The sequence below is a fragment of the Onychomys torridus genome, chromosome 8 (assembly GCF_903995425.1).
Source record: "Onychomys torridus chromosome 8, mOncTor1.1, whole genome shotgun sequence".
In the NCBI taxonomy this organism is placed as follows: domain Eukaryota; kingdom Metazoa; phylum Chordata; class Mammalia; order Rodentia; family Cricetidae; genus Onychomys; species Onychomys torridus.
Window position 1 is genome coordinate 81,434,164 of NC_050450.1, and position 15,315 is coordinate 81,449,478.

The 15,315-nt window shown below is 39.4% G+C and overlaps 1 protein-coding gene across 1 annotated transcript in view; it reads left to right on the top strand.

Moving 5' to 3' along the window:
- Positions 1 to 15,315, top strand: part of Ca10 (carbonic anhydrase 10) — a 499,797-nt gene that overhangs the window by 78,501 nt on the left and 405,981 nt on the right. Inside the window, exon 3 of the mRNA XM_036195903.1 lies at positions 3,115 to 3,189. Within this exon, the coding sequence (XP_036051796.1) occupies positions 3,115 to 3,189 (75 nt within the window). The remainder of the gene's footprint in view (positions 1 to 3,114; positions 3,190 to 15,315) is intronic.

Genomic DNA, 15,315 nt, shown 5'->3' on the forward strand with positions numbered 1-15,315 from the left:
CATCAGATCCCTCCCCTCAAAACTCAGGGATCTATGAGGAAGTGGAGGTGGAAATGTTTAAAAGCCAGAAGTTATGATGATTCCAAGGAAAGAGTGTCTTCTGCATACTACATGACTGATGCACACATGAATTGACAAGAGACTGTTGCAGCATGCACAAGACTTGCACAGGTTTAAGGCAGATGGGGTCCCAGCCCTGAGAGGGTGAAGTGGACACAGGGCCCCCCCCCCAAAAGCGTTTGTTATTGATACCTGTTGGCAAATGGAAAATCAGTTTTCTCAAATGGAGTACCCCTGGGGATATCCACCAAACTCCATGGCAGGCCCTGTGCTCATAATTTGCCAACACAAAATTAACTCCATGTTTTTGTTTATTGTGAACTGTTTATCGTTGTTGTTGGTGGTGGTGGTGGTGGTATGTTTGTAAGAATATCAGTCCTGTTGTATTCCAAAGACACTGTTTCCTTGGAAAAATTGCTTATTTCTGGCTCTTACACTCTTTCCACCTCCTCTTCATCATAGATCTCTAAACTTTGAGGGGAGGGATTTGATGAAGACATCTCATTTAGGACCGAGTGCTCCAAAGTCTTCATTCTCTGAACATTATCCAGTTCTCTCTCTGTCTCTCTGTCTCTGTCTCTGTCTCTGTCTCTTTCTCTCTCTCTCTCTCTCTCTCTCTCTCTCTCTCTCTCTCTCTCTCTCTCTCTCTGTGTGTGTGTGTGTGTGTGTGTGTGTGTGTGTGTGTGTGTGTTTGGTCTTAACTTATTTCTGTTGCTTTTGCTTTTGCTTTCTCTTTTTTATGTTTGTTTATGAGAGGGATAGAGAGCATAAAGTTGGGTGGGTGTGTAGGGAGGTGGGAAGAATCTCAGAAGATCTGAGAGAGGGACAAAGACATCAAAATATATCCTTTCAAACAATTATTGTTGATATATATCATATATATTGCTGCTCAAGGCTTAAGAGATAGCTCGGCGGTTAAGAGTACTTACAGTTTTTCCAGAGTATATGAGTTCAGTTCCCAGCACACACATCAGGTATCTCACATCCACCTATAACTCTAGCTTCATGGGCTTTGATGCCCTCTTCTGGTCTCTGTGGTCAAATACATAGGTGTCATACATTCATACAGATAAATATAAATTAAAAATAAATATGTAAAGTAGTTTGGTAAAAAGATATATAAAACACAAATTGTTGAGTCTGCCTCATGGATGCTCATTTAAACAATGAAACATATCTAAGACAATCCCCAGCAACAGGCTCTCAGAGTAAACAAAGGAGGTTATGAATTTTATTTACATTCTCAACAGTCTTGATATGTTAAAGCACTTGTGAGTTTTGATAAGACAGAGAAATTCCTGTCTGAGATAAGGAAAACTTTCCTGAATTATCTCTGATGCAAAGCTGGTAGATTAATTTCAAGTCCAATTATTTTCAAGCTGGCAGAAATTCACATTTTTATCAGGCCTACAGGATGAGCAGGGTCTGGATTGAGTTGCATTTAGTAAAATTTTAAGGTTTGGTTTTGATCTGTTTTGATAGGTCATATTACCTATGAATTATATTTAATCAGCACCTAGCTAAGTGTTACAAAGTGTTCAAAAAAAAGGGTCATTAGTCTTGACTGCATTATGTATCATCTATATTCATGCCATGGAATCTTTGGAATCTCCTCTTACTCCTGTGGCAGTGACCCATCAATGAAGAAAAGGAAGGTGTAGCTACTATGCAGTTCCAATGCTCAGAGAACAAAACATCAAAATCCTTTCTGCATTCTAACCCATTTTTCTCTAGCTGAGAGGTATGGTCTTTGTCCACACACTTAGCGATTTCTCGATCTGTTTTCTGGAGCTGCTCATGTCTTCAGGAACTTCAAGTACAATGGAAACACCTGGAGTCTGTAACACTTGAGAATTCAGAGTGCCAGGAAATCCACTGCATGTTGCCGCATCCACGTCCTAGACTCATGCTGAGACACTTGTAGCTGATGACATTCCAGACCTTCCAATCAGTTCTTTGTCACTCTTTGGTGTGTTTCTAAAGTCCTGAACCTCATTGTCAGTTTCAGGTTGGACTTCTCTTTCATTTGTCTTCTGTCAATAAACTATCCTTCAGCCGTGGTGTTACCAGCTGCAAGGTTCCAGTCTCAGAGGCAGAGAAAAACATTAAAAGTGCATCTGGAACCCAGAGGGATTTAGCAAGTACCTTGTCTACACAAAGCCTTGTCTTCAAGTCCAGTGTCCTGTGCCTATCTTTTGTAACACTGAATGATGCATCTCAAAGCTGGGATTTTGAAAAAGGAGGTTGAGTAAAACTAAGAAGGTAAATAAAGGCTTAATATTTGGTTTAGTCAAAATAAATTACAAGTTTGGTTGCATCTGAGTCTTCTTCAGTATAACTGACAACTGAAATATGAATGCAGTTTAATAAAAATCAAGGACATAGTTATACATACTCTTTGAGATTTGTATGCACATGAGTCCAACAAGTGGTGTGTGTGTGTGTGGGTGGGTGGGGTGCATCTGTGTCTGTATGTGTGTAGAAGTCAAGAAAATAAACCAATACATAATCACTGTCTCTTTACTGCCATAAAAAATCCAAATAGCTTGAGAGTTTGCCCAAAGGTTTTAGCAGAAAAGCACAGCAACTCCTTACACCTCTGAACTCAGAAGACAGGTCCTCCTGTGTTTGGGGGAGCTCATCCTCTTCAACTGAGTGTGCAGCTTTAGGAAACACTCATACTGAGGTTGGGGGATTCTTGTTGTTGTTATTATTTTTCTTGTTGATTTTTTTTTTTGAGAGAAAGAACGTGAAGTTGGAGGATGATGTAGAGGATCTGGAAGGAGTTGGGGAAGAAGAAAGAAGATGATCAAAATATACTGTTTGAAAAAAACCTTTCATATAAAAAATTTTAAATATACAAATAACTATAAAAAATGATGACAAGAAATTTACATGCTAATGGTGCATTTGAAGAAAAAAAGAGGATTCTTAAGGACTGTGGCTTTGAAGTAGTAAAAGATGGTGTCATGGATAGTTACTATTTTTGCTTTACAGCTGGAACATGGCTCCTGTGCTGCATCTTAATCTACCTTCTTGTTGTTTCTCCTTTAGCTCAACAGAATTCACCAAAAATCCATGAAGGCTGGTGGGCATACAAGGAGGTGGTCCAGGGAAGCTTTGTTCCAGGTAAAAACACATTTATTTTTATCTATTTATTTCAAATCACTTTGTTCCTCAAACATTTTTAAGGAGATAGAAATACTCAGCACCCCATTCATCAGTTTATCACACACTACTCCTCATACCCCTATGTATTAGTAAAATGATAATTTAAAAAAACAGAATTTGGATGAACACCAGTTTTATTTGTACAATGTCACATTGGCTACATGGCCTGAAATGTATGGTAAAACTCAAAAGAGTCTATAACTCAAGTACTAGAAGAGTATTACACTAAGAGAAGGTTTATTCTGTGAGCAGCAACTTATACATAATATATTATTTTTCTGTGTAGGCCTGTAATCCTCAGGCTATTCCATCAATAGTTGTCTCCTCTAAGAAGAGAAAGGATTGAAGACTGAGAGCAGAGGCTGTCTGCCCATACTTGGTTAAGTGTGGAAGGACTGTTATTAACATTAATGAAACAGGAAATCTGAACAGACTGACCATGGCAATGAAGCCTGCTGGGATGCATGCTGTCACTGATGTCACTACAGTGGCATCCATGCTCAAGACTCAACAGATCAAGCCAAGCACCATCTAAAAATAAACAGGTCATGTGTGGACACTGTCAGCATGTGGGCAGTGGACTGAGAACCAAAGGCAGGCTCCAGCCAGAAACACACTGTGACATCAGTTGAGAAGGAGAGCAGAGGGCTCTGTCTCTCCCACTTCCCTTACTTGTAATGATCCTATTCTCTACATAATAGGTGGAATTAATAACCTGGCATTAACTGTAAAATCCATAAACCATCCCACAAGACATCAAAAGAAATAGAAGCAAAAGAAAGAGCAAGCATTTAAAGAGAAAAAGGCATGGATAGGCAACATATCCCATGGTATTTTTAATTTATTAGATATGAGAGAGACAGAAAGGAAACTCTCAAGGGCTTCAGTGTATGGTCTCACTCACTCTTGGCGCTCAGAACAGAAGATTAAAAGAACCAGCTGAGGGTTCCAAACTTGGTGACAGGTAAAATGCTGTGTCCCAGGTCATCTGATTTATTCTTGACGGCTCCATCTTTTTGCCTTTCTATGTCTTTTGTAGAGCTTTTCATATAAGCTGGACAAAAAAGGGGGCTTGTAAAATTCCTTTAAGCATCTCTGTTGTCATTTCTGTCATGGAACAACAATAAGTATTGCTGGGGCTGTTTCATTGGAGGAAGGTAAAAAGGGGGTGACTCAGGAAAAAGCCACTTGGCTGCTAGATAGCCTCAGAGGTCTACATCCCTAACTTCACAAATATGCTGCATGCAGCACATGGTGCATTGTTCTTTAGCCCAGTGTGCACAGAGACTGAATTTAATTCACCCACAACTGGTCAGGTTTCTAATAGCAATCACGAAAGTTATATGCACTGTGTCTATTTCAATAGGTATAGATAATCTGTCATTTGATATTTATAGTTGGTGGAATCCCTCTCTATGACATAAAAGATTTGAATTTTGTCAGGAAGAACTGTTTTTATACTCATGATAGCTCAGAAATTCTATTAATCATTATGTTCTTTGTACCTGTGAGTATGGGATTAGAACAACTAAGGAGAGTCCCTCATTTCTAAATTACTTCTACCTCTGTAGAGAGCTCCTGTGGTGACTGATGTGCCCTTAGATAGCAATGTGTGGTTCTGTAACACTTTGCCTCTCTACCTTATACTATTTGTTTTGGTTTCTTATATCCTCTGTATATGCCCCAAGCCCTAGTTTGACTTGTTTTGTGCTTTAGAGGCAACCATGGGTAAGAATTTTTATCCTAACTTTGATGCTGACTGAGAGTTTTACTTTTCTTCATTTCCAGCCTGGTTTGCATACAACTTGCATCTATAGAACTTGTATTGGAGAGAAACACATGAAGGCCACAGCAGTGGCAAGTGAAAGGTTAATTTGGTGCCAGAATGTCATACTTTGGCAAGTTTTGGTAGCATTTAAGCAATACTTTCCTGATGCAGAGCACCTTGTTTGGGGCTAAGAGGAATTGGCACATAGCTCTTACTCAAACTGAACTCACCATTTAAAGCACAAGATAGACCATAAAGGCATGGCTCCATAGAACCAGTGCTGCCACAAGGCTGATAATGGTGTAGAGTTATCATGATTCTGCCTGTGTAGATTATATCAGAATTTCTGTTGACCAGCTCAATACATGCCTTCCACTAGCCTCACCCTCAGCAGGCTCTGCCTTGCAGCCAAAGCCCAGGTTTTGTTTGCCTGTTGACCCTCCACATAGCTATCATCTACCACAACAATGGTGAGTTCCTTCTTTTATTGCCAGAAACATTGTAATGACTAATTTATGTAATGGCTAAAGCATGCTACCAGACATTTGTTCAGAAATACCTTTCTCTCTCTCTCTCTCTCTCTCTCTCTCTCTCTCTCTCTCTCTCTCTCTCTCTCCCCATATCCTTCCTTTCCCTATTTCATTAGTTCTCTTTCTCTGGACAACTGACAGACAACACACACATACACACACACACACACACACACACACACACACACACAAGTGATTAGTGGTTCTGTCCATGACATAGTGTGAAAGGAAGTCTGCTGAATAAGCTTGAATACTAAATCCACACTGAAGACAGACAGCATAATGGAAATATAGGAAGACCCCTCTTACAATTTAAGCCATTTTCTTACTATACTGTGTACAGTGTGTGTGCATATGTGTGTGTGAGTATTTATGAGAGAGAGAGAGAGAGAGAGAGAGAGAGAGAGAGAGAGAGAGAGAGAGAGAGAGAGATGTATGTTGGACATACACATGCTATAAGATGCCTACGTGGAAGACAGAGAAATATTTTAGAAGTTGGTTCCCCCTTTCCACCACAGTTTCTGGGGTTTAAGCTTAGATCGTCATGATTGCAAGCAAGTACTTTTGCCTGTTAAACAATCTTACTTGACCCAGTAACACCCTTTTATGAACCACCTGAAGGTTTAATTAACCATGAAATTGCCTCACCACTCATCTTGTTCAGTGAGATTATAAACTTCTTTACTCACTCTCTGTTACATTCTGTTCAAAATAGTTTTCTAGATTCATGTGTCCAAGGCTGAAGGAGAGAAGGATGCTAGCTAGGATCTCAGTATGTCTCAGGGGAAGAAGGAGAACAATATGAGGACTATCTGACAGTACAGACAAAGAAGAGTGAGATCTATACCATCTTAGAGTGGTAGATTCTGCCTCTCTAAAACTCAGAACCTAGGAAGAAGTGAAGAGGCCAGCACACATGGTTTATACAGACCAAAGTAAAGTACTTTTGTTCAGTGCATAGAGCTTCAGGCATCTCTGAAAGGGGAAGAATGATAATATATTTCTAAGCAGTGAAAGACTAATTCTGGAAAACTAGCTATGGTTCCTGCAGTGAAAATTAACTACATTCCACTGAAGATAAAAGACAGACACAAGTATTTTTTAATCAAACATTTTAATATAGATGACAAACTTCTAGGGGAAAAAAGACTATCAAAGACTATGGGCCCCTACAACATCCATAATGAAATGTTGATGGGATCAAACTATTGGCAATTAAAGGTTGTTGGGGGGAGGGGATGTCATTTTCTTCAGTGGTGTAGCCACAGGGAAGTTGCACAGCTCTACTCAGTAACCTCGCAAGTCACTCTTGTTAAACTCAGTGAGCCACACACAAGAGGAAGATAAAAAGTGGGAGAGGGACTTGATGAAAAGAAGGACTCCAGTGAGAGCGGCAGTGGATGAGGAGAAGAATTGAGGGGGGGTGGCGAAAATGACTAAACTTCATTGCCTAAATGTGTGAAACTGTTAAATAACAAGAGCAAAATAAATAAAATATATATGTTCACACACAAAAAACATTAATTATGCTGAGGAATAAGCAGAAAGTTTGTTCAGTACCATTTAAATTTTATTTATTAAATAATAAAAATGTGTTATAAATATATCAGATATATATAACACATTTTTTAATTTAATGTAAATACACACATGTCTTTAACACACTTCTGGAATATGTGCCAAATATTGTCTATTCATGTTCTACTTACGTTAAAAAATGATCATCTTCCCTAGGAGGAGACATTGTACTATGGGATGTTATAGCATAAAGAGATGATGTATAACTTCTGGGGCTTGCAATGTAGTAGGGGAGTCACTTGCTAAAAATAATATACAGCCACTGGACATCCCAATATCTGCTTCATGTGATAAGGTTCACAAAGGAAGCCTCTTTTCAACCTAAAACAAAATCTGAGCTTGCTTCCCTTCTAAAGCTGTGAATCACAACCCACGGATTATGTATTTTCCGTAAACTTACAAAGCTCTAGAGAAAGGGAGAAGGGGAAAACCTCTCTTAGAAGAGTTGGCCACTTGCTAAGGCTCACTCCAGGGCACATTGTTGATCCAGGATGACCTCCCTCGAAAAAGTTATATTTGGCCCTAAGATACAATTCTTTTTTTTTTTTTTTTAGCTGAGGATTGAACCTAGGGCCTTGTGGTTGCTAGGCAAGTGCTCTACCACTGAGCTAAATCTCCAACTCCTGAGATACAATTCCAAAGAGCTTACCCTGGCCTCAATCTCTGGAGGCAGTGAAAGAAAGACAGATAAGTGTCTGCTATCTTATAATATCTCCAGGACCCCTCTCAAAAGTGTTTAGGAGTTACTAACTCTAAGAAGGAAGGAAGGAGAAGGAGGCATCCCAGGGGAGGCATAGCCCTGAGGATCAGGATCACTCAACAGAGGAGGAAGAGAAATGGAATTTTAGAATGAGAAGCAAGAGAGGCAAAGGCTTGAAAGCCTTGAAAGGTGTGTGGCTCAGTAGAGTAAGAAGAGCTCTGGGAATTAACACTAGGGAGCAGCAGGGGTCTGATGCTGAAGTGATGTACCAATTGATACTCTAGACACCCTGAAGGTCCTGAAGAAACAGGGAAGAATTTGACAGTATTACAGAATTAAAGTAAAAAGTGGTGACATGAGCTAATACAGGAATAGTAAAGATTCCAAGGACAGGCCAGCTTTTATGGTTAGGGTCCTCCTCTCCTCTCATCTGCACCATCAGCATATAGAACTGGCCTTCCCTACAACAGGCACGCCACAACTGCTAAATTGACTTAGGTCAGAACAGACACATAAGAAAGAAAAAGATAAAAGAATGGCTTGACTCTACAGACAGATGTTCTTCAACCCTTGAAGTGATGAATATAATAATAATAATAACAATAATAATAACAATAATAATAATAATAATACAATAGTAATGATAGATCACAGTATGAACTCCAGTGCATAATACCGAGAAATCACTGTTTTTCTCAATTTTGTTATATGTCTAATAAGCATATACATAGGCATGTATGTGTTACTAGACATGTTGAAGTCAACAAACAATTTTGTGGAGCCAGTTCTTGCCTTGCATTTTCATGTGGGTTGTGAGGATCAAATTGGGATCACCAGGCCCGCACAGTAAGCACTTTACCTGAGGAGCCATCTTGCTGGTCCAATACTGCATGCTTAAGGTAGTGCTTCTCAACCTGTGGGTCACCACCCTTTTGGCAGTTGCATATCAGATATCTTATCATATCAGATATTTATATTACAATTCATAACAGTAGCAAAAATTACAGTTATGAAGTAGCAACGAAATAATTTTATGGTTGGCGTCACTACAACATGAGGAACTGTATTAGGTTTGCAGCATTAGGAAGGTTGAGAACCACTGTTTTAACATCTAGTAGAAATAGTCTAAAAATCAGGGATTCCCTAACTTCAAAGCCACAGCAAACTAGGAGCAGAAGTTAGCCAGGACACTACTAATCTAATAAATGGATTTAGAGAATCATTCCAAGCAGTCAAGTCTGTGTGGTAGCAATCATGGGCAAGATACACATGAGAAAGAGAACAAAGGACACTGTGGTGAGTGCAAAGTGACAGAGGCCAGGTGCTTTGATAGTGGATATGGTCAGGTACTGACTCAAAGGCTTATAGACCAGGCTTAATGTCTGAATAGAGGTCCTGGGAGTAACTGGTGGATAGAGAAACAGTTATAAGCCATTACTTCTTCCTGAAGACATGGAAATCACCACAGGATCCTGAAACTGAGTCCTTTACTTTCAGAACAATCAACAGAAGAGTTTGTCACTAATGTTAATATTTATGATCAGGACTGGAGCTAGGAGGTTTCATTAGCTCACCATGCCATCCCATGTTGCTTTCTTTTAAAATCAACTGCAAATGGCTCATCTTGGACAGTAAACTCCCCCAGAACACTATTTTCCAGCATTTCCTTGCTGAGTAGTCTTTAAATCTCAAGACTATTAGATGAACGTAATTATCTCCAACCACCTGTGGTTGCATACTGAAGTCTAATTAACTGTGCTTTGCAACAGGCCTGTTCCCTTTGTTTAAAAAAAGTCTCAGGCTTGACACCAGTGATACAAATAGCTCTTCTTTCCTCAACAGTCCTAGGCAGGAAAACAAACAAGAAGACAAGGTTCTTGCTGATCTAGGATGCCTCCTGGGTCATACATACCCCAGCATTTCTCCTATAGTAAACAACCCTCAGTGGTTTCTATTACTACATTAGCCATCACCACTTACTTAATCAGCACATATTTACTGTCTCACAGATTTCTTGGGTCAGAATCTGAGTGTGACTTAGCTAGGTTCTCTATGAAGACCACACTGTTGAAAGCGTCATTCCGATTTTCGCTCATCTAAAGTCATGTTCCTAATGGACTTGGAAGAATTTCCTTCTAGGGCTGAGGGCTTAGGCGCAGGAGGGTTTTTGCTTCATATTGACTGTTGCTTGAAAGCTAGCAAGAAAGTAGCTCACCTTGAATCTCTGCCTGGGAACTTTGGGAAGTTCTATGCTCTCCTTCATTGAAGATCAGACTGATTCAGAGTAATGCTCCTTTGGATGACTCACAGTCAATGGATGGAGAATGTTCTTCATATCTGTAAAATTTCCTCATTTTTGCCACATATAATAATAGAAAGGGTGAAATCCCATCAAATCAAAAAAAAAATCTCATTCATTCTAAAGCTGTTTACTATGGAAGCTGAGAATCCTGGGGTACCTTGGAATTTGGCCAAACACATTGGCTCTCATTTCTTTGGACAGAGGACCACAAAATCTGCTTCTAAAACGCCTATCATAGTTGACTGTGGCATGACCATCCATCTTGGAGGACTGCTACAAAATAGTGTCTTCTGAAATGACAGGAATGTTGCTCCCATTAACTCTTGATAGCTGTAGTTGCCTGCACAAGACCATTCCAGTCAATAATTCAGCATAGGTGGGAAGGGACTCACAGACCCCCACCCTTAGTCAAGCAGTTGCAGATAGTTGACAATTTTGAAGGATGGAGGATAATATTTTTTCCAAAAATGAGCCTCCTGATAAGTTGCCCTCACCCCCAGTATTCTGCCCTATACACATGTACATACAGACAACACTAATTAGATTTAGTGAACAGTACACACACACACACACACACACACACACACACACACACACACACAACATGATTTTGAGTGAAGGGTTTATGGGGACATAAGAGAAGTTGAAGAAGAATAGAGGTGGATATGGTCAAATGAATTGTATCCATGTATGAACTTCTAAAAAAATGGAATCCATATTGATCATAGCATGGCATTTGAAAATAAAATGAAATAGAAAACATTGTTCTGACACAGTATCTTCAAATCTTGAATGGGTATTTAATATCTTTTGGAAGAAATATTCTTCTTTCTTTTACTGAAGATTATCTGAAGAAGGAAACTAGTGAGAAAGAAAGCAATATCCTTTGCCACCTTCTGGAGTCTCCTGCATCCCTTTTTCCATCACATGACTCTAACCTCTGCTTCCATTATCATAACTCTTCTTAGACTCAGAAACTCCTGCCTCTTGCATGTGAATGTTTGCTAGGCATGGTGGCAGATACCTATAATCCCAGCACTCAGGACACTGAGGCAGGATGCTCATGAGTTCAAGACTGGGTGAACTATATAGTGAGACCCTGTCTCAAAACAAGTAAAAAGGAAAAAAATTAAAAACATTGTGATTGTATCTAGTCTGTCTACATAACCTTGGACTAATCTATGAATCATAAGATCTTAGCCTAATCATACCCTGAAGTCTCTTTTGCCATCTAAGGGAATGCATTTGAAGTTTTGAGGACTAGGCTGTGGATGCTTAGGGAAGACAATTATTCTGTCTCTGGGTATGTCATCTTCTAAGCTCATGGGAGCACAGTGACTGATCACACACAACACACACACACACGTGTGTGTGTGTGTGTGTGTGTGTAATTGTCACTTACTTCTTTCAAACTAAACCACATTTGCACTGTTATAATCTTTTTGCAGATGAGTAGACAGTGTAAGGCAAGTGATATTATGGACTAAGTTTGCGGTGGTAGAAGCAGGTCTTGAGAGTGGGACACTCTTCTATGAGGCTCTGCTCCTCCAAGCCACTGTCTGAAGATTAAGATACTGCTTCTTGGATGGAATATTGCTTGGTTCCCTTTGTTTTCTATGTAAGAAGCGAACTGAAAAACAGACTAAATAAATAAATACTATGCCAGATTAATCCTCTTAAAACTCAACAGAAATCTATCTTATTTCCAGGTATAAACTAGCATTTGAATGTCATCCACTATATCTGAGGATATATCTATAGTAATCCACCTCTGTAATTGTCATCTTAAAAATATTTTATTTTGTAAAATTTTAGGTTTACAGAATGTTCCAAAGATAATGCTGGGAATTTCTAGGTACCCTTTATGTCCTACATTACTGTATATACTATGCCTTTGTCACAACATGGACACCAACTTGAGTACACAACTATCAACTGATTTACAGGTTGCTTTAGATATCCCAATACTTGCAACAAAATTCTTTTTCTATCCAATTTAGGGTACACCTTTTGCATATCCATGATGCCTCTTAGTGCCCCCCAAGTCTCTAAGTGTTTCTTCATTGTTCCTTACTGTTGGTTTTGCCATGTGCTGCATAGTTACTTGACAGACCATCCTTCAGTTTGAGCTTGTTTGTTGAATAGACTGGGACTGTAGTTTTTGGTGGCAAGTTTCATACAGGTAGATTGCCATTTTCATTACATTTCATTCTTAGTGTAATGATCACTTCACAGATCTTGTCTCATCCATGGAGCCTCATTAATGAACAGATATGAAAGACTCAACAAATGAGAGGTTTAATAATGATGGTAGAGTAGGTGAGTAGTGGCACTAGCCCTAGAACACAAGTTCTTTATAATGGTCTATAGTGTCTCTTCAACCACACTATTCTAAAGCCCCTCCTGACACAGAGGAAATCATTTTCTTTACTTCAAAACTATTTGTGATGCTTGCTGTTTAAGAGGAGAAATGTGCTTTAATTTATTTTCAAGATTGTATCTGGAGTTAACAACAAAGAAACAAAAATCTAGGGCATAGTGTATGGTCAAAGGAACAGCACATCTGTGAAAGTGGTCAATGTAATCAAGAACTAAGCTCTTGTTTTACCCAGTGTATGTTCTTGGGCATGGACTGGGTAGGTAAGCACACAAGTATGCTCTCCCCAAGGTGATCCCTCCATTTGCTCTTCTACCCACCCCCTTTTAGATCACAGAAAGACCAAAGGCTGTTAGAAAGTACTCCTAGGCTCAACTTTCCCACTGACCAAACATGAAACCATAAGCAAGTGAAATTGTCTCTCAGAAACTTGATTTTCTCACATATGAAAACAGACTATTAAACAGCATGACTTTCAAAGATTCATTCTATCGCTAATATTTTCTGTTTGCTAATGTAATATATGATTAGCTTGGAAGATATTAGCAGCATTAAGAAATAGAATATTGATTTCATTACAGGGTAATTTTATGTTTTGCATATTGCTGTTTGGAAGTGGAGTCAATGATGTAATTGTGTCTAAGTTTCTGATCTCTCATCTCTAAGAAGAAGCAAGAACTTAATGGGCACATTCTTCTCTCTCTGGAAAGCTGATGCTACATTGACTGGCCCTCAATTACAAATAATTTCAGCCTTGTTTTTTCCCCAGAAATTGAATGCCTATTGTTCAAAATGTACTGTGAGCCTGCTACGTGCCACACACCTTTCTAGACACTAAGAATACAAATTCAAATAAACTGCAACTTCTGGTCTCAGGAATTCACAGTAGGCTTTAGATATATATGATTTAGCCTGATATGATATGGGAGTCAGGCAGTGTGTGTGATGAAATCCACTGGGCACATAAAGGAGAAAACAACTAATTCTGTCTTTGAGAAGGTTTCATAGATGAACAATTCTCCCAAGACATGACTTCTCAAATGTGAAGGCATCTGCCAGGTAGACAGGGTGAAAATGAGCAGTACTGGTGTATGAAGCATAATAGGATCTTAACTATTACTGAATAACAGATGAAACCTCCCTGCAAGTAGTAAGCACTTCTATTTATCACCCCATCTAAGATGGGCCCTATCATTACCTTACTTCAAGAGCTGAATAACAGAAAGTGCATTGGATTCTTAAATTGAGCTCCAAGTCCCAGTATATCAAGTACCAACTCCATGATGTTTGGAGACCACCAAAGCAAAGCACTCATAGCCTCACTTCACTCATTTATAAAATATAGACAACGACAACTGTATTTTAGATGTTTTGTAAAATGAAAAATGGAATATTAGAGCTAATTATTCCTTACAACTATTAATATTTGTTTTTAATCAGCCTTTGTTGTTGTGACAAAATACATAAACCATTTTTAAATGATCCATTTAGAGTTCTGGTTTAGAAGGTTGTACTTTCATGGTCTCATGACTCCATTGCAACAGGCCTATGCTAGGGAGAGCTTTATGACATTAAGAACATGTAGCAAAGGAGGCTGTTTATCTCCTGGTAGCCAGAAAGAAGAGAAAGAGGATGGAGGGAGAGAGGGGGAAAAGAGGGAAAGAAAGAGAAGGAGGGGTGATGAGGAAGAAAAGACAGGGAGAGGGGGAGAGGATAGAAGAAGAGAACTGTTCATTTTATGGTAGCCAGAAAGAAGAGAGAGAGAGAGAGAGAGAGAGAGAGAGAGAGAGAGAGAGAGAAAGTAGAGAGAGGAGAGAGAGAGTAAGTAGAGAGAGGAGAGAGAGAGAGAGAGAGAGAGAGAGAGAGAGAGAGAGAAAGTAGAGAGAGGAGAGAGAGAGTAAGTAGAGAGAGGAGAGAGAGAGAAGAGAGAGGAGAGAGAAGAGAGAGGAGAGAGAGAGAGAGAGAGAGAGAGAGAGAGAGAGAGAGAGAGAGAAAGAGAGAGAGAATAGGGAATAGGGAGGAAGGGAGAGAGGGAGAAATAAAGGAACCATGGACATTTGAAAAGTACACTTAAAAAGATCCACTTCTTACAAAAAAGTCTACCTGTCACCATCCTCCTCATCAATGAACTAATCAATGAATCAGTCCATCAATGAAGCTTGTGTGTTCATAATCCAGTCACCTCTCTGTGCCACTACTGGCTTGGGGATCAAGGTTTCCATGCATGAGCCTTTGTAGACGTAGTTCACAGATAAGTCATAGCAGTGTACACAAAAAGGGAAGAGTCTTGCTCAGTTTTACCACTATATTGAGTTCCTAGTGCATCTTCCTAATCCAGAGAACTTCTTAAATATGTATTCTAAAGACAGAACATTGCACATAGAGATACAACTGCAGTGAGCTTATACATACATCTCCATACCTATGGTAGTACAAGTTTGTTTAGGTCTATTCCTAATTTTAAATGGGTACTCCAGCATGGTGGTTGCAATGATTAATATTGATTATCATCTTGACAAAATGAGGAGTCACCTGGGAGTCAAACCTTTGGTCATGTTTTTGGCACACTTTCTAGACAGAGTTCATAGAGGTTCAAAGATCCACTCCAAATGTGGGCACCACCATCCCATGAGCTTGGGTCCTAGACTGAATAAATGGGAAAAAGCCAACTGAGCACCAGCATTCATTGCTCTCTGCTTCCTGACTGTAGATGCAATGTGACCAGTTGCTTCATTCACCTACCCACTCTGCCTTCCCTGCCATGGTGGACATATCCTTAAACAGGGAGTCAAAATAAACCCTACTTCTGTTGCTTTGTCACAACAGGAT